This window comes from Carcharodon carcharias, chromosome 7, assembly GCF_017639515.1.
Source record: "Carcharodon carcharias isolate sCarCar2 chromosome 7, sCarCar2.pri, whole genome shotgun sequence".
NCBI lineage: Eukaryota > Metazoa > Chordata > Chondrichthyes > Lamniformes > Lamnidae > Carcharodon > Carcharodon carcharias.
This window is the reverse complement of record NC_054473.1, coordinates 20,328,591-20,353,517: the sequence shown is the minus strand read 5'-3', so window position 1 is coordinate 20,353,517 and position 24,927 is coordinate 20,328,591. Positions and strand designations below refer to the sequence as shown.

The window sequence follows — 24,927 nt, the reverse complement described above, 5'->3', positions numbered from 1 at the left end:
TTTCACAATGGCTTGAAACCAGTTTCCGATCATCCAATCAGTCTGTCAAGGGTGGGCCGTGTTTCCCGGCATCGGATGTTGGGAACTTCATTATAATACATCAGCACATCATTATTAGACCAGACCACCAGAATCAGTCCCCCACCTAACTCCCCACCCAGCCCTGCTGAATCGCCCGTCCAGATTGGTGGGAAAGCACGCCAACGGGTTACTCAACAGCATATAAAAGGTGTGCATTTGGCGGCCTGCACTTTGAGGGGAACTCGGAGGTGAGTGCACAGTAATATTGTGCAGTGCTTGCCAGGGGCGCCTGTTGGACTTCAAGCTTGAGGCAACTTTAGGGAGGAGGGCAAGAGTAGCCCAGCCATTGAACATAACGCACTAGCATTCAGGGTGGGGGGTAAGGTGGGCAGGGAAAGCGGCCACACATTAGGGACACCCTATATGTTTTACATTCTTCTGCACCTGAGACAGTTCAGGCACAGCCACATTTATATGATTAGAGTCGGGCCTCTAGTTTACCTGCCCATTCAAGCAACACAGAGGCATCAAAGTGCCACCAAGTGCTCAAGAGCTTTTCACCGCCCCCCCACCCCCCCAGCACGGACTGCAAAGTAATGAACGTTTTAGTGGACTGCAGAACAGTTGGACGACTGCACACTTTGTACAATCTCCTTGCTAAAGCTGGCCATGGAGCAGTCACTGGTGGAGGTGCACACAGCCTCTTGCAATATCAGCATCCCGGTTTGGACCATTCTCCCCCATGGTTCAAGCTAACAGCGCAGCCTTGCAGTGCGGGTTAGGAGAATGCCTGTGCCTGAGCTGAGAGCACAGCATGCAGTCCAGTGGACAAAGCTGCTGCCAATCGGTCGGGCGGAAGTGGGTTGTCTTTCAGGCAGCCTTGCAGCGCACTAATCTCTGGCCATCCAAGTGGTGGACGGTACTCTCCTGGAAGCATTAAGGGGCCTTCAGACTTAACCAGGACAGTTTCTCAGTGCACGCATGCTAACCCACTCTTCTTCATTCTGCAAGAGGAGTGCATCAGGGTCATGGAGTGTGGTGAACTAACTGTATGCCTGATGGCCTACAGAGAAGAGAGCAACTGAGGTTCCTGTCTGCTCAGAGGCAGGAGCAGCTACCTCAGGAAGAAGGGGCAGCTGGATCTCCTGCACACGCCGCCTATCATTCCTGCAGATGACCGAGAACCAGTGTCGCTGAAGACTGTGCATGTCTGGGGAACTGGTAGGTCAGACCTGCCGGCTACTGCACTATTTGATGCCACAGGACATGGAGGGCATCCACTGCCAGTGGCCGTGAGAGTCACCGTGGCACTCAATTTCTATGCCAGTCACTCCTTTCAGAGCTCCACAGGTGACCTCTGTGGGATCTCACAAGCCTCCACCCACAAATGCATCCAGGAGATTGCAGATGGCACCTTTGCGAGGGCACACAACTTTGTGCATTTCGCCCAGGAGCAGGACAGCCAGGATGCAAGAGCGATTGGATTTGCCCAGTTCTCGGGTTTCCCACGGATGCAGGGTGTGATCGACTGCACTCACGTGGCACTCAGATCTCCGTTGCTACACATGGTGAACTACATCAACCGCAAGGGCTTCCACTCGCTGTATGTGCAACCACCAGAAATGCATCCTGCAGGTGTGCGCACAGTTTCCAGGGAGTGCGCACGACGCCTACATTCTCAGTCGGTCACAGATCCCTGAAGTCTTCCAGGGTCCTCAGAAGCTGCAGGGATGGCTCCTCGGGGACAAGGGCTACCCACAGAGGCTGTGGCTAATGACACCTGTGCAGAGGCCTCAGACTGCAGCAGAGCGACGCTATAATGAGGCTCATGCAGCAACTCACAACTTGGTGGAGCAGACCATCGGGATGCTGAAAGTGAGGTTCTTGTGCCTGTACTGGTCTGGTGGAGCCCTGCAATACAGTCCAGAGAGGGTGTCACGCATCATCAAAGGGCCTGCTGTGCCCTTTACAACCTGGAGCTGCAACAGGGGGAGGAGCTGGCTGAGGAGGAGATGGAGGAGCTGGAGGTCTCCTCAGATGAGGAGGATGCTGGCGGGCATGATGGTGATGAGGTGCTCGAAGGCGATGATGACGGGCAGGTGCACTTGGGAGGCCCTCATAGCTGCTATATTTGTGGACGAATATGATGAGATGCAGTGAGGTGACCCCATTGATCATCACATTGCATCTGTGAACAATTGACTCCAGTCTGGCTTATGGCAGCACAAATACCCACTGTGATAATGCTCCTGTCATGGAGGCTCAGCCATAGGCAGGGAGACATTCTTGGGAGTTTATTGACAATAGTGAACAGTATGTACAAGCGATTAACACTCGTGCCCAGGCTGTGCCACCAGTTCTTCTTAACTTTCCTAACCCTGCCACTACATCTTGGTGCTCCCCAGACATCCACAGCGTAGGTGGAGGCAGCCTGCTGACTGTGACGCCCTGTCTGTGATTACTTTGGCAGGTGTCCTTGGGGGACCCGAGACCTGGAGGGCCCTGGCCTGCTTTCGTGGTCCTGCAGTGTGGTAGTGGCACCCTCCTCGGCCTGTGAAGCTGGAGCTGCCGCGATCACAGGAAGAGGGGAGTCGGATAGGCCGGACACGCCTGAAGTCACCTGAATGGATGGCTCCGAAGTATGCACCTGCTGGTCCTCCTCCCTATGGGTGCCCGAGGGCCCCAGGCCGGCTCCTTGAGGAGAATGGGTAGCTGAAGTGAGTTGGAGCTGCCTGACATCCCTCTCGCGTACACACTGTCGGAGACAAACTATGGCATCAGCGATGGAGTTGAGCCCATGCGGCAGTGCAGGAGCGAAATCCTGGACCAAGGTCTCCATGGCGGCCGCCATCCTACCAGTGTTGACCTCGGTGCGTTGACACGCTGGCACTATCACCTTAACCTGAAGGCGGACAGACTCCTCCATCATGCCTTGCAATCTGAGGACTGCAGTGGACATCCCTTCCTGATGTTCCCGAGCTTGCCTCCAGCAATCCCCCGAGTGCCGGACACCTGGGAAGTCCCTGCCACTGCCTGCTGTGGATCAGACAGTGCGATGTGCTCACTAGATTGTGATCCCGAGGCTACTCTAAAGCTAGGTCCCACCGAAGCGTTGCATTGGTGGAGGGTGTAGGTGAGCGCTGTGACGGGACTTCAGGGAGGGTGCCTTCAGATTCCTCTTCAGAGGTTTCTTCGGGGCTTGATTGGAGGCCCTGAGTTGTGGACTCAATTGGCTGTTTCCCAGATGTGCCTGAGGAAGCAAGAAGAGATAATTAGTGCATGGCATTGGCCTGTGAAAAATGAGACATCACTCTCAGTATGGTTGTCTGATGGATGTTGCACTGCTGGATCCTCACTTGGTAGAGCACCGCCGACATCACCTTCAGCACAGGAACGGTTCAGATCCTCGCCGGCCAGATGGGTGGCTCGGTTTTCAAAGTTTGTGAGGACCTTCATTTCAGGTATTCCTCCACTGGTCAATGACCTCTCCCTTTTGTTGTGTGCCAGCTTGTCCTGCATGAATAAAGATGCCTGCCAGGCCAGATGATAAGTATATCTGGCATGGTGAGTGGTCCCATGGATGGGATGAGGACAATGACGGTGAGTGTTAAGGAATGAACGGTGATGTCCCTTGAACCGGCAGTGAGTGAGGGCCCTGTGGATGTGTGATGGGTTTGTGAGTTGAGAGTGATGAGAAGAGTGACTTACCCTGGTGGAACGGAGGAGATCAGTCATCTTCTTTCGGCACTGGGAGGCTGTCCTCTTTTGCAGGGTGTTGTTGCTGACCACTGCTGGCACCACCTCCCAACCCTGTTTGGTGACTCCACTGCCCATCCTGCGGCCAGAGCGAGGGCCAGGACTCCATGGCGTCCAAAAAGTGTTCCAGTGACATGTCACTAAACCCAGGGGTTCCAGTCCTCTTGCCTTTCATGGACATCTTCCCTGCAGCAATCGTGGGCTGGAAGCACTGAGGTGTGGTGTGCGTGGCTGAACTTTAGATATGGTACCCACTATGGTGAAGCGGTGAGGTGATGGCAAGCGGGTGAATGAGAACCCCGCCTGGCAAGGAAATGGCATGTTTCCCAAGAATGCATAAATAATGTGGCGGGTTTGGAACAATACAACGTGAAAACCCAATATTGCGGCCGACAGATAAAACGTCATTTTACCCACCCGCACTTAGTGCAAATCTGGGACAATTCTGCTTTTAGAGTTAATACCCTACGTGTTCAATATAATATGACCGTGCAATAATAAATAATTATTGCATTATTTTGGCAGCAGCTTATTCCTGCTGTCTGTTCATAGAGACACCAGTTCTTCCTGGGACATGGATTAAGGAGCCAGCAGACCCTTGATGCCTTTGCCAATGAAATCTGATATATTGCCTATTCAGTGCATCTTGAAAGGTTATTTGCCAATCGGGATCATTGCAACTGAGACAAATTGTATCGTCTCCCTACATTCATCTGTTTTCCGGCAGAAGTCGCTGGTTAAAAATTAGGAGTCAACTTTTACCTTAAGATTAGCAACGCTGAGCCCAAACATAGTCACCTCACCACTGCCCAGCTGAAATCAAGGGGATAGGCCAACATATTTGCATTTTAAGATAGTATTAAAAAAGCAAGCTTCTGTCTTGGTGGCTACAGATCACCAGCAGCATGGCACCAGTTTTATTGTGCCAGCTCTATACGTGAATACTGCACATTTGTTTTCCTTGCTGAGTCCCTGCACTCTGAATGCACCATCTGTCAATAGTCCACTAGCGACAACTAAGCCACACTATTACAATGCTAGCCACATATATTCCAATTACTTGGAACTAAATGTCTGTCCACTTTGGCCCACACTTCTAATGAATGATCATGTTCAATGGAGCCATTGTTTGGCAGGAAGATGGTTCGTCCAAAGCACTAGCACCAACTAATTTACATACCACAGTGCCATCACCAGCAGTGTTTTTGTATAAAAGGGTTATCAAACAGGCACAGCCGCTGTCTATATGTCATTTGCCTCCCTGTACAGTTCATGTGCACATGATACCTGAGGCTGTAGCTCTTATCGTACCTTCTGAAATGCAGCAAAAGTCACCACCACATCAAAAATCTGAACGTCCAGTGCTCTCAATGTCATGAACAAGACATACGAATCACTGATTGCAGAAATCAGTTTGCAGAAATCTTTGTCTTTGCTGTCATTGTTATCTTTATTTGCTTTGAAAATATGTTTCCCAACAAAAAACCGAGCTCTGGCTCACATCCACTCATAGTTATAATGTTCAGACCAGGGTTACAGCTTGTGAGAGCTGTTTTAAGACACCAAAAGGACAATATTTTCTAAAACATCACATCTCTCACAGAGACTCCAAAATAGCAATTGACTTATTGCAAAGCCACAGACATGCGTCCATGAGTTTCCATCCACTGAAATCAATAGATGGAAAATCACAGTCAGATTTCTCTCAATTTTCTGCTAAGTTACCCATTACATTGCAAAGCCACACCAGAGACACAGCACATCTGAAATGTTCTTCCATTGCTAAAGCGACTCAATCATTGAAGCACACATGGATTACCTACTCTCTGTGAGATGTTTTTGAGAGTACACTTTACATATTTGTTCCACATTTAAAGATGCATGAGGAAGACAAAGCACATTCTTACATCTTTTTCCAGAGCTTGTTTTTCCTGGAACAGGTTGCTAGCCTGAAGCTATAGCTTGAGGGGTGCCACTCCACATCAAGCATGGCTGACCAGGAAACTCGACTGCTCTTCCTGCCTGCCACAGGTATATCCGTTTGGCAGTGTTCTGCACACACCTTGCGTTGCCCTCAAGTCCAGGAGTGGGTCTCAAGCCCAGAGCTTCTGACCCAGAAGCAGGGATGCTACCCACTGCACCACAAGACCTCTTCTTTACCTATTCCTACCAAATTATTTTGTCTGCTTTACTAACACTAATAACCTACCTAAAATAAGCATTTTAACACCACTATCAAAAAGAGAGGACAGAAAAATTTGGTCCAAATGCACCGAGCACTCGTAAGATAATGGCCTGAATTTTGTGCTCGTCGGGCGTGCACGATTGGCAGATGGGAACCAGGCCTCCGACCGCGATTTCACGCTGACTGGCCAATTAACAGCCAGCCAGTGTGAAACGCGCACTGAGAAAGGCTCAGCACTGCCGGTGGGGGCGGGGAGAGGGCGGGCGCCGACGACACTGCGGATGCTGGTGAGCACTTCCACTGAGCTCCCTGAAGGCAGACAGCTGTCTCAGGGAGCCGCAGACCTCCAAATAATAAAAATAATAACAAAAATGTGGCAAAAAATGTCCACGCAGCACTATCAAGCACCTGAAAGCATACCTCATAAAAATGCTGTCCCCAGATATTTATTTTTGTTTTATATCCTAACGGAGATTTCATCCCACCCTTGGATGAGGAAATGATTAAAACTTGAATTCCACCCACCTGTTCTGCCTGTGCGACCAGGTAAAAATCACACGGACAATGTCAATCGGCTTTTTAATGACCTTAATTAGCCTTTTAGTTGTCAGCGGGCGCTGCTCCGACTCTCGTGTGCACCCACCAGCCTCGATATTGCACGCATGTGCGATGACATCGGTACGCACGCCTGACGTCTCTCCACGCTAATTTACGTGCATTTGGGTCAGGTGTGTGCTGGACCCCGGAATGCAAGATTCAGGCCAATAGCTCTAACCCAGTGTTCTTCCTTATTTCTGGTAACAATGAATTAACTCAGACTTTGTAACTGCTCTTAACCTAACAGTTCAGTTGACTAATGCACTTGGGCTCCCATTAATATTTAGCTAAAATAGATCTGTTACAATTTGGATTGGGTTCACATGATGGACCTATGTTTTTACTGCTTGGTTGAGTATCCTTTCATCCTGCAGCTACACTCCAATTACTCCATTATCTGTACTGGAGAACAGACTGATTGTTAGACAACATCTCAATATCTAAAGGATACAAGAGTGATTTACTGAGCTGACGTCTATGCTCTTGAACTGTATATTTATAATCAGGATACACTATTGTCTTTTGGTGCGCATGTTAAAAGATTCCTAAATTAACCAGTTCATAATACAAAGAAATGAACTAAGATGACAGGCTGACTGTTGTAATGAGAAATAGAATATCAATGTGGAGTTCAATTCCAAGGTCAAGTTCCAGTTGTTTCCCCTAAAGTGTTTGCTCCAGAGGCCGCAAAATGAGCAGTGAATGGCAAATGATCTTCAATGCAGTGAAGTGTTAGATGGATCATTGTGGTAGAAAGAAAAAGGAGGCCATATATTGCTCAGAAGGTAAGAAACTGAATGAGGAATAACAGCAGGGAGGCTTGGGATCCAGATACATAAAGATCACCAAAGGTAAAGACACAAATGATGGAGTCATAAAGAGCTAAATACAAAAGTAGGAAAATTATGTTAAACTTACATGAAACTTTGGGTAGGCCACACTTGGAATACTGTGTGCAGTTCTGGCATCCATACTACAAAAGGATATGAAGCACAAAGGAGAATGCAAAAAAGATTCTCAAAATTCTCTTTGTAGAGAAATTCTGGTGAGAAGACTAAGAGGAGACCTGATAGGCATCTTTAAAATTACGAAGAGGTTTGATAGTGTGGCCATGAAGAAAGTGTTTCAACTTAAGAGTGAATCCAAAACAAGATGAGTGCATAGATCTAAGATAAATGTGATCAGATTGAATAAAGCCCTTAGGTATGCATTCTTCACACGCAGGCTGGATTTTCCCAGTTGTGTCATGATCCTAATGTCAGCCTCAATTCCATGGTAGGAACCCAGAAGTTGTCCTGGTGGGATGTTGTTTGCGATCTTCCTGGAATTGGCTAATTAAGAAGCTGCCTTCAGGAATCCCGCCCAATTAAGAGTGGGAGGCAGACCAGGGAAGCAGGAGGTCCAATCCGAGAGCCCACAATAATGTCCAACCAGCAGCCCTATCAGGGGAGGTGACCTCTGTTGAGACAGGCAGGAGATCATAAGGGCTCTTCAAATGGCCTCTTTCCAACATCGTGAAAAATAAACATAGAAAATAGGAGCAAGTGTAGCTCATTCACCCCTTCGAGCCTGCTCCGCCATTCAGTATGATCATGTCTGATCCTCTATCTTAAAGCCATATTCCCGCTCTCTCACCATACCCCTTGATGCCTTCAGTCTCTAGAAATCTATTTCCTTCTTAAATATATCCAGTGATTTGGCCTCCACAGCCTTCTGTGGTAGAGAATTCCACAGGTTCACTACCCTGAGTGAAGAAATTTCTCTGCACTTCAGGCCCGACTCATGCATGACCATAGTTGTCAGGTCATCATTGTGCAATCTCATTGCAATTAGTCTTTGCAGGGGTGATGGGGAGAAGGTGTCGATGCTGCCACAACAACCTCCCCACCACCACCCACCCAATAGTCTGCTGGCACCTGGATGCTGCATCCAGTTAAATTCTGGGCTCTCGCTTCAGCAGGGGGCCCATCTGCCATTGATAAGGTCTCAGCAGTGCCATCATCTTTCCCTCAATTGATTCATTAATTGGCCTAATTGTCTACTCACCACAGCCAGTAGGTAGCCTGAGCAAGATTGCTCAGAGGTGGGAATCCATCAGCCGACCTGACCTGCTATATTCCGACTTTGCTCCCAGTTTTGACTCCTAACCCACTTCCACAGGACAGGGAACATTCAGCCCAAGGAGTAGGAGAATGTGGAACTTCGATGCCGCATGGAGTGGTTGAAGAAGAGAGCATTGGCATATTGTAGAGGAGGCTTTATTCATACATGAGGAAAAAAAGGGAACAAAAAGAAGTATGGGGAGAAGCTGGGGAGAGGCCATTAGAAAGGGAGAAACTCCTGCAAAGTATAAACACCACATTGTCCAGGTGGGCTACATCGTGTGCGGCAGGTTATATGTAACTTGGCGATTGAAGATAATTATCATCTGACACCACTGAAACACATCTTCTGAGTTGACCATGGTGTGATTTTTAGTAATACACTTAGTAGATTGGGTGGAGGGAAGAAATGGGGTGGTATTTATAAACTGCGCATGAAGTAATTACAATGCTTTAAAGCCAGCAATCTACCACATTATACATTAATAATTGGAGCAGAGCTGCCAGAGGATATTCTGAAACTCTTGAGTGATGCTAAGTGCTTCCGTACCAGGAAGGAAGAGAATGGCACATGGTCCCCAAGGACCTCGCTAGGCTACTTGTTACAGACTAGTTAGATGCAGCATTAGAAAAGACCTGGGAGCAGATTTCATAGGTAAAGAGAAGGGAAATAAAGCAAGTCCATTAGACATCTAAGAACGTGACTTAACAAGGAGCATATCCTCAGTTACATAACAAGCCAGCTTATTTACACATTTCAATGTTCCATGGTTGTGCATCACACAAATAAACATATAAGAAATAGTTGATGAGATAAATACTTTGAATATGTATGAAGAAGGATTGTGTATCTAAATATATATGGTCTGTGTACAATGAATTGAGTTACTGAGGGCCTGGACAGCGAACATAATTAAACACATCGGTATCTTTCATAAATTTTTTTCAGGGTAAGATTAGGGTAAATTTGTTGTCAATCTAACCTTGATGTCTATCCTGACAGTCAGAATGTTCCTGCATATTAACATGGTTGGGGTTTGAGGAAGGGAATTTGGGTATCTCCCAGGACTGGCAACTTATTGACTGCTATTTGTTGATAGCAAGCAAACGATTATACTCTCACTCTCTCTGACATTTCTGTTTCCGTAGAGAGTATTCATTGGAGACACATAACTGTCTGCAGATGGTAATTTAGGATAATTAATGACCCTGACCTTCCTTTGGAATCCTACATTATTCCCTGGAGGTAAGTATGCACATGTGGCTGTGCTTTTCTGCCTTTCATTTTGAGCCCCTAGCTAGTTTGAGTTGGTAATGTGGCACAGCTGATGCGCAGGCCTATTGGTAGTGCCATGTCTTGCTTCACTGCAATGGTTTATTCCACTGTTTGGGGATCAATGCCGTAGGGAATGACTTTGGAGAGCTTCAATCTGTGTCTAAACTGGCTCCAATGCAGTTTCAAAGCACACTGATGTTCTAATCACCAGAGTATTTTCACACAAATGTGAATTTTGATTTCAGATTTCTGACAGCCTAACAATGTGCCTCTTTCCATTCTGAATTTGGGTTTATTGCTAGACCAAATCAGAACAAAAGGTATTGTGCACTAGCAGTAGAGAGATCCTAATAGTCAGACCTATGCTCAGCAAGCGTATCCGACTATTATACAAAAGGTCACAACTCAGGGTTAGGTTTGTTCTATTCCATGGAGCCCATCACCAGTTCTTATCTGCTCATCCTACTCCTTGAGGAATTTTCCAACAATTGTTCCAATCACTTCATCAATATTGGCCCTATTAAATCCGATTTAACTCGATTGGAAATGCGCTTTGAACTCGTGGATTTGATGTCCCTGCATTTCATGTTGGTTGTAAAGGTAAGAAGATTCAACTCCAATGTGTGGTGAGTTCTTTTTAAACACGACAGCCCTTCTACTCTCTGCCGCTGGCAGAACTTCAATTTAGACAGTATTGTGTCCTGTTACTTTTCTCAGGATATCCTTAAGAAAAAGCTTACATTTATAGTGCACCTTTCACAACATCAGGGTATTGCAAAGCGTTTTACAGCCAACAAAGTAGTTTTTGAAGTGTATTCACTGTTATAATTCACTCTGCATACAATTTAGTCATTTTTGAAGTGCCATTATGTTGCTATGTAAGCAAAAACAGCAGGTATTTTGCACAGTAAGGTTCCACAAACAGCAATGACCGTTTTTAAAAACTTATTGTTTCGTGGGATGTGGCAAGGCCAACATTTGTTGCCCAGCCCATCTCTAATTTTGCTTGAACTGAGTGGCCTGTTAGGCCATTTCAAAGGGCAGTTACCAGTCAACCATGTTGGTGTGGGTTTGGAGTTACATGTAAACCAGACTAGGTAAGGATAGCAGGTTTCCTCCCATAAGGCATTAGTGAACCAGATAAGTTTTTACAGAAGTTTCAATTCCAGATTTTATTAATTGAATTTAAATTCCACCAGCTACCATGGTGGGATTTGAACTTGTGTCTCCTGGGCCTCTGGATTACTAGTCCAGTGACATTACCGCTACACCACTGTGTCTCCTCAATTTAGTCCATTTTTGGTTTGTTGAGGGAGGATAGATAGCCAGAACCGCAGACAAGTCTTAAAACAGAAAATGCTGAAAAAATTCAGCAGGTAAGACAGCACCTGAGGAGAGAGAAACAGAGTTAACATTCCAAGTCCGTTTGATTCTTCTCCAGAGCTAAAGAGAGGTAGAAATTTTAAATTGTTGAAGAGAGGGGGTGGAGCAGATAGAGCAAAATAGAAGGTTAGGGATAGGTGGGAGCTCAGGAGGGATTTGATAAAGATGAAATGGACACAAGACAAAGAGAGTATTAATGGTAGTGTTAAAGACTAAAGAATAGTGGCATAAAGGTCAGATAGCAGAATGTTTTTATAGCAGAAAAAGGGTCAGTGCTCTCTGAAAGCAAAACATAAGAACAAGTTACAAGGGACCCTGTGGGGGAGAGGGGGTTGGGAAAAAAATTGAAAAAATTTTCAAAATGGAGGACAGAGTTCATGGTCTGAAGTCGTTGAAATTACTGTTAAGTCCAGAAGGATGTGAAGTGCCTAATCATAATATAAGGTGCTGTCCTTCCAGTTTGCATCGAGCTTCACTGGAACATTGCAGCAGACCAAGGACGGACATGTGGGCATGAGAGCAGGATGGTGTCTTTCAATGGCAAGCGACTGGGAGGTCTGGATCATGTTGCGGACTGAGTGAAGGTTTTCCCCCAAGCAGTCACTCAGTCTCCATTTAGTCTCCCCAATGTAGAGGAGACCACATTGACCGCACTGGGAGCAATGAATACAGTAGATTAATACAGCAACCAAGTCTTCTTTTTTCACTTCAGCATGCAGACTTCGCATAACATCTCATCTGAAAAGCAACACCTCCAACAAGGCAGTACTCCCTCAGTACTGCACCATATTATAAGTGTAGATTGTGTCAGTGGGTCTGATTTGAACTTAAATCTTCAGACACAGAAGTGAAAGTGCTACCAGTGCACCAAATATAAATATACAAATACACAGAGGGGGAATTTCCTCAGTGCTGCTCCCATTCCACTGCTGTTATTTTGCTGGAAGTGGAGCAGAAACATAGGTGTGCAAACAGGGTTTCCACTAGACCTTGTCAAATTACAGTAGCACACATCTGAGGAATTTCCTGATCAAATGTCATCTTTACACACACACACTCCTACAATCCTACAAGGGAGTACGTAGCCCCAGTCAAGCACATTTAATGATGTTTGAGATCAAGATATTCTCTGAGGAAAATTATGAGGTCAATCCATGTCCTTCTCCACCACTCCATGCTTACAGTGCCAATAAATGCAATCAACTGATATAAGTGGTGAAAGGTTTGGCTGAGTTTATTGATTAGCCAATGTTTTGGCAGTTATAATCATTTACTGGTCCAAAATGTCTGTGATTTTCAGCAAAGCGCTTATACACGTTGGCTGTGCATTGCATGGGGCTATGGCTTTGTATGTTTTTTTTCAATAATTCCGTAAACCTGGGGACGCAAAATTGCATGATATTTGCTCTCAGGTTAGCTTCACTCATGCAAAGATTAACTACTCTTTTCTTGTACAGGGCTTGGCCGGTGGAGCTGCCAATTAAATCAGCTCTATCTGTTCTATCTATCTGCTCACCCCCTTTTCTCCCAGCATCAGATAAAGGCTCTAGTCAGCTAACTTCTGCCATGGGGACATGAGTTCAGTTCCCAGTAGTTGAAGTGTGAGTGTCGACCAGAATTATCAAGAGCATTGTAACAAACCGCCTATTTGTGCAAGGACACTAAAGATAAACATATTAATGATTGGCATGTCAAACCATAAGTAATAACAATCAGCAAGCTGGAGGAGTGATGGTAATTCATTCCCTTTTGCTGATTCAGTGATACCATTAATGATCTCTTTAGCGTTATCAGAAAGGGTAAAGACAAACTATTTCAAATGGTGAGGAATCCAGAGCAAAAGGGCATAACCTTAAATTTAGAGCTAGGTTATTCAGGGTCATCAAATCTGGAACACTCACCCCAAAAAACCTGTTGAGGCTGGGGGTTAAATGAAAGTTTCAAAACTGGCATTGATAGATGTTTGTTAGGCGAGGTTATTGAGAAATAAGGAGCCAAGCTGGGTAAATGGAGGTAAAACATAGATCAGCCATGATCTAATGAATCACAGGCCAAACTTGAAGGGCTGAATGGTCTTCTCCAATTCATATGTTCCTAAAACTAAAGACCAGGAGTTAATAGATTCTAAAAATAGGAATATACATGAAAAAATACTTCAATTATTGTTTAATATAACTTTAAACATAGGTTTTCTGCATTGACTACATCTTATCTTTAGCATACTTTGTTTAGTCCTAAAAAGGGTCTTAACACATTTCTCCCAGGCTCGCATGATCTATTTGAAACACCAGCTACATATTCCTATAAACTGACGGCTCAAAGGTTAAGACTTATCTTTGATTCAGGACCGAATTAATTTAAGGTGCAATCCAATGTCTGTGGGAGAGAACATAAGAGATAGCAAGAAAGAAACTAGTGCTAATCTCTTTCAAGGCAGCAAGAGGACAGAGGCTGATTCTAACAACTTAATTGAAGACCCCTAACCCAAGGTAGATTTCTTCATTTAATAATTTTTTTTCACCTTAATCTTGGCAGAATTCACTGCCTTCAGCTTTACCTTGGATTAACTGACAAGATCTCGAAACATCGCAGGCAGGACTTGAGTTATTGTAAAATTGTGAAGTAATTGGCTGTGGCATTATCACGTTTGTGCTTTTCAAAGGTTGGGGAATTATAAATTATGGAGCAGGAGAAAGGAAGGTGGAAGAAGGCTTAGTGGGTCGGCACATATTGTAGCTTGAGACACTTCAAACAATCTTCTTAATGAACTGCCCTCAATATCTCAAAGGTGCACACTCTACGTTTCGAATCTGTTGTTCACATTTCCTTCAGTGTATCTCAGACAAAATTTCAGTGTACTTTTACCTTTAAGTATTATATCAAGTAACAATGAAGACATAAGCAGCATAAATAAATTACTGGTTAAAGGTGGTTTGTGGATGAATTTTCTTTGGCACTCTGAATAATTCTGGAGTAAACTTACTAGGCCACAGCTGGAGTATTGCATACTGTACTGGTCACTGCATTACAGGAAGGCATTAAAGAAAATACCAAGGAGATTTATGTGTATGTTGCCAGGAATGTAGATTTTAGCTATGAGGAAAGATTGGATAGACCAAGGTTGTTTTCTTTGGAACACAGGAGGCTGAGGGGGAATTTAACTGATGTGTATAAAATTATGTGGGGCCTAAATATAATGGACAGAAAAACCCTATTTCTCTTAGCAGAGAGGTCATTGGCAGAAGGATTAAAGGGGTGTTCAGAAATGATTATTTTTGACTACAAGGGTGGTGCAGGTCTGGAATTCACTGCCTGAAAGGGCGAGGCACAAACCCTCAATGCACTTAAAAAGTACTTGTACTTGTCCTGAAGTGCTATATCTTAAAGGGTTACAGACCAAGAGCTGGAAGGTAGGATTAGGTTGGATAAATTTGTTTTCACCAACACAGACATGATGGGCCAAAGAGCCTCCTTCTGTGCCATGAATTTCCTAGGTTTCCATGTTGATGCACAGATGTCTTTGCAGGAGTTTGCAGTTACTTCTGGTGAAAACACTCCTCTATGCCACAAGATTAGTTAACAGCAAAGAGAAAAAATGTAATTGCCAGATGCCTCCTGCTCCTGGTCTTACATCTACCCCTACCCCAGATATTTGTTGAGGGATTTACTGGGTCCTCCTCCCTTCCTATGGAACTGCTGTTGCTCCAGATGTAGCTTTTATTTCAGTAGAGTAATGAGGGCCAAAGTTGGAAGAATAGTCAGTTTTGCTGTAGGGTTCTGGAACTGGAGCAATATAGAAGGACAAGGGCGTGAGGGAATATAGAAACAATGATCAGAATTTTAAATTGGAGATGTTGGTTGGCTGGGACCTCATGTAAGTCAACAAGGACTGGAATGATGGGAGAAGTTAGACTTGATGTGTGACAAGATAAGGGCAGCAGAGATTTGGATGAGCTGAAATTTATAGAGCTCATGGAGGATGATAGGCTGACCAGGACAGCAGTGAAAGAGTTGAGTCTGGAGGTAAACGTGGATGAAAGTTTCAACAGCAGAAGGCAAAGGCAAGTAATGTCATGGTGGTGGATGTAGGTGGTCTTTATGATAGAGAAGATACTGAGTCTAGAAACTCAGTTTGGTGTTGAATAGGGCATCAAGATTTTGAACAATTTGGTTCAACTTGAGACAATAGTTGAAGAGTGGGATGAAACTAGACACAAGGCTACAGTTTGTGGCAGACACTTGGGGGTTGGAGGGAACAGTGGTGCTGGGAAACTGTTGAAAACCGTGGCATCAATCTTTCTGGGGCTAGGTAGGAGGAAATTGTGGTTCATCTAAATCACCTGAAGTGGTCTGACAAGCCATTCAGTTATGTCGCTCAGAGAATTAAGGGCTTGAGGAATAAGTGCAGCTGTTTCAGTATGCCTCTTGTAAGAACAATAAGTTTTTTAAAAAACATAAATGCCAATCATTCATAAAATTGCAGGTATTTGATTCCTACCCAATTACTAGTCTAATTAAAGTTGTTTTGATGAAATCTAATTTGTTAAATCTCCTAGAGGGAGAAATAGGTTTTTGGCAGCTGCAATTGACAACTGGCAGTCAGTCCAATTCATCAAAGACCAATTTCACCTCACTCATGTTATTTCTATTCCAATATTACTTTACAACGTATTGGAAATCTTGTTTGAAATAAAATAAAGAGGAAATTTTCACTAATGCATTCATAGTGTTACTACACATGGTGACCAGAGAAATTTGCACCCTCTGCACATAGGAGCAGGTGTAGGCCATTTAGCCAATTAGCGCATGATTGAAGTGTGACCTAAGCCTGTATAGTCACCTCTGCCCTCTTATCCCTTAATATGTTTGGAAAACAAATCTATCAATCTCAAATATAAAATTTACAATTGATCTTGCATTAATTGCCATTTTTGGAGAAGGGTTTCAAAATTCTACCACCCTCATGTGTGTGTGTGTGTTCCTCATTTCACTCTTGAAAAGTCTGTCTCTAATTTTTAGACTATGTCCCCCAGTTCTAGACTCCCCAACCAACAGCAATATTTTACTTCTATCTAGCATATCTGTTCTCCTTAATATCGTGAAAACTTCAATCAAATCACCCTTAAAGGTTTATAACCCTAGTCTGTGTAATCGTTCCTCATAATTTAACCCTTGGAATCCAGTTATTATTCTGGCAAACGTATGCTGTGGTCCCTCCTAGGCCAATATGTCCTTCCTAAGGTCTGGTGCCCAGAACTGATCACTGTGCTCCAGGTATGGCCTAAACAGGACTATGAATAGCTGAAGCATGACTCCTAACACCATGTATTCTAATTTTATAAATGTAAAAATCTGCATTCCATTAACCTTTGTGATTAGTTTCTAGGCCTGTTCATGACATCTTAATGATTGACGTTCCTGGACTCCCAAATATCTTTGTTCCTCCACTGTTTCTAGCTTTTCACCATTTAGAATGTATCCTGCACTATCCTTTCTAGATCCAAAATGTATAATCTCACATTTGCCTACATTGAAATCCATTTGTCACACTTTTGCTCATTTATTTAAACTATTAACATCTCTTTGTAATTGTGAGTTTCCATCCATGTAGGTTACAATGCCGCCTATTTTTGTGTCATCGAAAAATTTGGGTATGTGGCTTTCTATCCGGTCATCTAAGTCCAAAATAAATACGGTGAATATTTCAGGCCCCAACACAGATTCTTGCAGGATACCACTCATCATATCCTGCCAATCAGAGTGCCTGCTGCTCAGCCAATTTCCTAACAAGTTCAATAATTTGCCTTCAAATCCATCAGCTAAATGTCTCTTATGAGGGGCTTTATCAAATGCCTTCTGGAAGTCCAAATAAATAACATCCCTAGACATGCCCCTGTCCACTACTTCAGTCACCTCCAAAAATTTCAATTAAATTTGTCAGGATGGCCTACCCTTTATAAATCCATCCTCCGTCTCTCTAATCAGCTCAACATTTTCAAGGTGTTCAGTGACCCGATCCTTAATTATTGACTCTAGTAATTTACAGATAACGGAAATTAAACTAACTGGCCTATGATTCCCTGCTTTCTGGCTTATTCCTCATGACTAAATCTCACATGGCCTGCCCTCTTACTGATTCTAGTACATATTGTTGCAAAAAACTACCCCAGACGCACTCAAGAAATTTACTATCTTTTTGAATTTCTGCTGGTCCCACTCTATATGAAAGTTCAAATCCCCCAATAAAGCCCATCTGCCTTCACTACATGTTTGTCTAACCTATGTATTTATGTAATCTACCACTTTACGGCTGTTACCAGAGGGGCCTTTACACAACTCCCACTACAGTCTTAAGTCTATTTCTTAATTCTACCCATAAAGTCTCCACTGCCCACTTACCTCTCGTTATATCCCCTCTTATAACTGAAGTGATTTTAACCTTCAGCTGGCTGAAGATCAGCATTGTAGGTTTTGCTTTTCAGTTGGAGCTGATGCCACAAGATGAAGTAGGCATGCAGAGATTGAGTCAGTTCTGCAGGCAATGGTACAAAATCTTCCAACACAGTCAGGTTAGATGGGTAGGCTGTTCTGCCTGGAGGGCCCTGCTTCTTTGTGTCTTACCAGTGGGATGTTAAGCAACAGGATGGCTGTGAAGACCAGCGATGTAATATTAAACTATCCAAAAAGCCAGAGACTTAGGTCATGTGACCTTCCTTCTCCACAATGACTTCAAAAGGGATGTTTAACCAGTGTCTGGCAATGGCTTTGGTTTCAGGACTGTCTCAGTCATTAGTTGTTGAAAGAGGTACCACCTATGTTGAGGGTCTGGCATTTGAGAAGGCATTGTCTCAGGAGACCCACTGACTCCACCAACAAGATTGGTTTATCAAATGTAAATGACATCCCTGTAGTTCTCTTTGAAATTGGTCTGAACAGTCCCACGTATGATGTGAATCTATTTGTAGCTCTCTAGCAAAGCCAGGTGTGACATTCCAAATACTGAGAAAAGAATTCTTTTGTCCTTCAAATTTCTGGAGATAATTCCCAGACAGAGGAACAACCTCAGGCGACTTGTAGTAACCATCTTAATTTTCCTTGTTCAGCAGAAAAAGACCAGTTTTAAAAATAAATAGCAATAAGGACAACATTTTTAATTATGTAGTGGTGGGGTTTCTCTCCATGTCGTAGGAACCCAACAATCACTAAAGATGCTCCTCACCCCATAACATTTTCCCTATCTTTTCTGTAGACCTTATAACCTGTAAAGTTTAGTTCCCAGTTCTGACAGTTTTCCCACCCCAGGTATTGATGGCCAAGGAAAGTCCGTTCATAACGGGGCCAAACAGGTTGATTGTCAAACTGCAAATCCTTCCAACACATGCCAATTGTTGGTGGTAAGAGCAGGAGAGATTCCTGGTTAGCCATGTAATGGAAAGAACATTGGACCCTGTCCATTACAATCCAAAGCTCCAGACTATGACATGCATCTAAAAAGTGCATGTTGCCACAGCAGCTCAGACCTCCTGAGTGAACTGACAGTCTTGCAGTCATCTCTAAGTGATAACCACCATCTCATAACCTATAGGTTGAATTTGCTGCAGCAATTCATTCAGTTTGTTCCTGACACTCTGTTTTTGTATAAAGAATGCTTCTTTGGACCACACATCCCAACATATCTTTCCACTTTAATGTTTTTAATTTTTCTCTCCTGGTTTAATTACTTCCCATCTTTTAGTTTTCCTTTTATCTGTTGTACTCTCTTCCCTTTCATTTGTTTTTGAACAATTATTAATGCTGCCTTTTCCACCTGGTCCTTCCATCCTATAGTTTAAAATTCTTGGTGACTGCCCTATTTATCCTTTCTGCTAGGACTCTGGCCCCAGCCTGGTTCAGGTGGAGCTCATTCCAAAGGTACTGTTTCTAACTGTCCCAATACTGGTGCCAGTGTCCCATAAACTGGACCCCTTTTGTACACACCACTCCCTCAGGCACATGTACACCTAGTTAACCTGCTTATACCAAAGCCAATTTCCATGTGGCTCTTGAAATAATCTGGAGATTCTAACTCTTGAGGTCCTGTTCTTCAATTTGGCTCCTGGTGCCTGGCACTCTCCAAACAGGACCTTTACCTTCTCTTCCCTTTGTTGTTGGCCTCAACATGGATCCCAAATGGATCCTTCCCCTACCTCTGCAATATCCTTTCAAGCAGGAATGAGATGTCTCTCACCCTGGCACCAGGTAGACAATACATCAAGTCAGACTCTTGATCCAGCTTAAAGAATGCTAACTGTTGCCCTAAGGACCAAATACCCTACAGCTACCGTATTACCCTTCCCCTCCTCCTCCCCGCTTTGAACAGCCTTCCTGCTCTAAGGTTCCATAGGTCACCTTCTGGCTGCCCTTTTGACAGTTTTCAGCCTTATCCTCACAGGTAGGAAGTACATTGTACCTGTTGAAAAGGATCAGTTTTCGCAAATTCCCAGTCCCTAGCTTACCTAAGTTCCTCTCATTCTGTACGATATCGGTCACACAAACCAGAACCAGTACCTTTCAGTGATTTAAGATCAAAGTCTGGAGCAAACAGTACAGATATTGCTACCGTCTTTTTTTATATTGGAATCTCTCCAACTCACATTACAGCTCAATGACTGTGAGCCAGAGGGATTCGAGGTGGAGACATCTCCTGCTGATGTGTTCACTCTGGACAGCCTCGCTGTCCACAAACTCCCATATACTTCAGGCCAAGCACACAAGCAGCTCTGCCAATTTTTAGCCTGTTTCATTTATATTTGCTTTATAGTTTCTAAGTCTCTTTTCCTGTACACTAACTTGCACTAAGCACTAAAATGCTGCACAAAGATTTTAATGACTCCCTGCCTCAAGCTAACACGAACCACCACGAATATTGGAAGCAAAGTACAGCACATCCTTCCCCCTCTGCATCAAATTTATAATTGCACCAAATTCCCAGCTATGGCGCTTTGTTTGTAACGCGCTGTGTTCTGCGATCAGTCTGCTGACTATCCTTACCAACTATAGTGAACAGAGGAGGAACTTTTTTTTCTGGAAATTGTAAACATGGGAAAACTCCCTACTGGGCTTAGGAGGTCACTCAAATGTGTGATCAGACATACTCTCCGTGTGACAACACTTTGTGGTGACATAGGGTGGTATTTAATAGAGGCGACAGGGTCCCTCAATCAGGCACTAAGTGGGCAATTAATGCCTCAATTGGTTGTGGGCCACTCAACCGAGTCTTCCAGGGGCACAAGAGGGAAGGTGGTGAGGAACCCACCCACCACCCTATTGCCTGATTAAATGCCCACCTACCACCAGTCTCACCTCTGGGGAGGGCATTAAATTCTGCACACCTCTGATCAAAGCACATGGAATAGGAAGTAACGTACTGGCTGGATTAAGGATTGGTTAACAGGCAGAAAGCACAGAGTAGAAATAAACGGGTCATTCTCGCATTGGCAGGCTGTGACTAGTGCTGCAGGGATCAGTACTTGGGTCCCAGATGTTCACTATATGTATATATATATATATATAATCAATGATTTGGATGTGGGGACCAAATGTAAATGTCCAAGTTCACAGATGACACAAAACTAGGTGAGAATGTGTGTTGTGAGAAAGATGCAAAGCGGCTTCAAGGGAATTTTGACAGACTTAGTGAGTGGGCAAGAGCATGGTAGATGGAATATAATATGGAAAAATGTGAGATTATCCACTTTGGTAGGAAAAACAGATGTGCAGAGTATTTTAAAATGATAAGAGAAGAGAAAATGTTGAAGTACAGAAGTATTTGGGTGTCTGAAGGCTGACAGGCAGGTGCAGCAAGCAATTAGGAAGGCAAAAGGTATGTTGTCCTTTATCACAAGAGGGTTTGAGTACAGCAGTAGAAAAGTCATGCTTCAATTGTAAAGAACCTTGGTTAGACTGTACCTGAAGTAGCGGGTGCAGTTTTTGTCCCCTTCCCTTAGGAAGGATATTATTGCCATAGTAGGAGTGCAACTAAGGTTCACCAGGCTTATTCCTGGGATGGTGTGCTGTCCAATGAAGAGAGGTTGGGGGGGATTGGGTCTGTATTCTCTAGAGTTTTGAAGAATGAGAGGTGATCTCATTGAAATCTACAAAATACTTAAAGTGATAAACAGGGCTGATGCAGGTGAGATTTTTCCCTTGAGATGAAAGCAAAATACTGCGGATGCTGGAAATCTGAAATAAAAATTGAAAAAGCTGGAAAAACTCAGCAGGTCTGGCAGCATTTGTGGAGAGAGCAATAAGTTAAAGTTTCGAGTTTGTATAACTCTTCTTCAGATGTTTCTACTAGTTGGGGATTCTAGAACCGGGGGTACAATTCCAAATAAGAGGGAAACCATTTAGAACTGAGATGAGGAGAATTTTACTTTTACTCAGAGGTTTGTGAATCTTTGGAATTCTCTACCCCCAGAGGGCTGTGGAAGCTCAGTCATTGAATATGTTTGAAGTAGAGATGGACCGATTTCTAAATGCCAATGACGTAAAGGGATATGGGGATGGTGTGAGAAAAAGGCATTGAAGTGGATGATCAACCATGATCGTATTGAAGGGTGGAGCAGGCTCAATAGGCTGAATGGCCTACCCCTGCTCCTACGTTCCTAGTCACAAACAATCTATCCAAACAAGAAATGGCTGATCTTGGCATCGTAGAAAATCACTTTGAAGATTTTGTTTCCCGTTGTGGTAGATGATTTAACAAGAATGAGTTTGTGCCAGGAAATAAACAATTGAAGGAGTGTCTATATGAGGTAAGAGGTAGATGTTCTTTGGAACTGTCATTTCCATTACAGCATTTTGTTTGCTGTTTGCTGTGTGTGGTTTTTGCTGTTTACTTCATTTTTGGTTTTTTTTCCTCCAATTTTCATTCTATTCTTGCATGCTTTCTAGGTTAGCATCAAACCAGGAATCAAAAATGATTACCAATTTAGAAAATGAAGCAGATTCCAATTTGCGAATGCGGAAATCTGACTATCGGGTGGAAAGGCAGGTTATGGATGAGGAGCATTTGGAAGTGTTGGCACAAAGGACTGAAAAAACTGAACTCTCACTCAAAGATAAACTGAAAGAAAACCTGAGGTAGGTAGCTGGTTTCTTACTGTTAAGAACATGTCCAATTCTGGTGTGCTGAGAAAATTGAGCTGAACAGACCTTTTAGAATTAAAAGTTCCACAGAACTGACAACCCACTAATGAAATAGCATTTTTAGACATTCCCACCTATCCAGGTGATTTCTTTAACAGATCCAGATTTTTAAAGAAAAAGCAAATTTCACCTGAGTAAAATCAGTAGAAAGTGTTTCAATCTGCAACACAAATATTCCTAAGCCTCATTGAACACTAAGTTAAAAGAAAGAAAGACCTGCATTAGTCTAGAGTCTTTCATGATCCCAGGAGTTCCTAAAGCACTTTATAGCCAATTAAATACTTTCTGAAATGTAGTCACTGTTGTGATGCAGGAAATGCAGCAGTCAATTTGCACACAGTAAGCTCCCACCAATGCAATGTGATGACAACTGGATAATCTGTTTTAGCGATGTTTGTTACGGAATAAATATTGTCCAGGACACTAGGGATAACTCCCTTGTTCTTCTTCGAAATAGTGCCATGGGATCTTTGATGTCCACCTGCAAGAGTAAACAGGGTCTCAGTTTACTGTCTCATCATAAAGACTAAGCTAAGAGCTAAAATTTCTGGGCCCCTAAGCGATGGGCTGGGAGGCAGGAGGACTGGCTAAATGGTGGGGAAGGCATCAGGAGGGGAACCTGACATCTTCCTGCTGCCATGATATATTGCCAGTAGTAACGGAGTTGGCTCAGATGCCTGCCAGAAGCCAATTGAGCCATTTAAGGGTTACCTGCCTCCTCTCCATGACCCATGGGGGACCCCAGATGGCACCGTCACTGTCTGATTAGGCCAGCATCCTAAGAGGATAGGCTGCCACCCTTAATTGGACAGTGACCCCAGCACATGTTTCTTGATTGGCTCTGACCAGCAATATGTCATCGTAGATCCTGCTGCTAGCCAAAACGTGGTCAGTTCCCGCTTTCAACCTCAGCAGTGGAGAATTCAACATCACCAGCAAAGTTCAGTCCTAAATGTCTACACCTGACAGAAATCCGAAAGTCAGGGGGTAAATATATCACTCAGTTTGCTGAGCCAGACAAACCTGGAAGGTCTATCTTGATTTAATTGCTGCCATTGGTCCCCTCATTTAAAGAAAGATATAAATGCGTTAGAAGCCGTTCAGAGAAGATTTACTAGACTAATACCATGAATGGGCGGGTTGTCTTATGAGGAAAGGCTGGACAGATTAGTCTTGTATCCACTGGAGTTTAGAAGAGTGAGAGGTGACTTGATCAAAACCTTTAAGATCCTGAGGGGTCTTGACAGGGTGGATGAGGGGAGGATGTTTCCTATTGTAGGAGAATCTAGAACTAGGGGTCACAGTTTTAAAATAAGTGGTCACTCATTTAGGACAGAGATGAGGAGAATTTTTTTCTCTTAGAGGGTCATGAGTCTTTGGGACTCTCTTTCTCAAAAGGCAGTGGAAGCAGGGTCTTTGAATATTTTTAAGGCAAAGCTAGGTAGATTCCTGATTAACAAGGAGGTTATAGGGGGTAGGCAGGAGGTTACAATCGGATCAGCCATGATCTCAATGAATCGCGGTGCAGGCTTGAAGGTTGGAGTGACCTACTCCTGCTCCTAGTTCATATGTCCATATCTATAGTAGTATTGACCTCAGCTAATCAGGGTATGAAAGGAAAATTTACTCACATTTCTACTGATGATCGTTGTCCAGTGAATAGGATAAGTAATTGCAGTTGTGATCCTTTAGCTGGGGGAAGAGGCTTTGGTTTGGCTGCCTACAGCTGAAAAGCCTGTCAATATTTCATTTGCCTCACTGTTGAGCAATGGCTGCCTTGGGGATGTGATGGAGGGGTGGTAATGGAGAGGTGGTGGGGTAGAGTTGGCAAGGGATGAGGGCATACCCTGAAAACACATCTCTGTAGGCGATGTCACTTTTGGTAGAAATTAGCAAAAGCATTATGATGGTTAATCCAAGGTTGAAACATCATTGCATTGCCAGATGTGTTGTCATTTAGGGAAGACATTAAACTAAGGATTATTCAGGTTGATATAAAAACCCCATAACACTATTATGAGATGAAGGAGTGCTGCCAGTATTCTACCCAGCGTTCATCCTCAATTAACACTGCCAAAATAGATTAATCAGTTCTTTATCTCATTGCTGTTTGTGAAATCTTGGTGTGCATGAATAAAACAATATAAAACAACAGCGATCACAATTCAAGAACAGTAATTAGTTGGTTGAAAAGTGCTTCAAGACTTCTTGAGGAAGTGAACAGTGCATTATAAACTTATGTCCTCCTTCTTTGTGAAGGTAAAACGCAAATGCTGGAAGCATGACTCCCATGGAAATGTAAAACTGACAGGCTGATTAACTCGCTCTGCATCTCCAGCATTTCTGCTTTTATTACAGAGGAATTTGCTTCAGTTTGAATGTTTACAGTTGAGGAATTAATATGTACAGTATCTGAATCT

At 43.7% G+C, this 24,927-nt stretch overlaps 1 protein-coding gene across 1 annotated transcript in view; it reads left to right on the top strand.

The window, feature by feature from the left end:
* The window catches only part of LOC121279976 (cadherin EGF LAG seven-pass G-type receptor 3-like), a 642,224-nt gene that overhangs the window by 536,403 nt on the left and 80,894 nt on the right, over positions 1-24,927 (top strand). Inside the window, exons 36-38 of the mRNA XM_041191598.1 lie at positions 13,856-13,942; positions 17,766-17,864; positions 22,253-22,441. Coding sequence (XP_041047532.1) covers positions 13,856-13,942; positions 17,766-17,864; positions 22,253-22,441 — 375 coding nt within the window. The remainder of the gene's footprint in view (positions 1-13,855; positions 13,943-17,765; positions 17,865-22,252; positions 22,442-24,927) is intronic.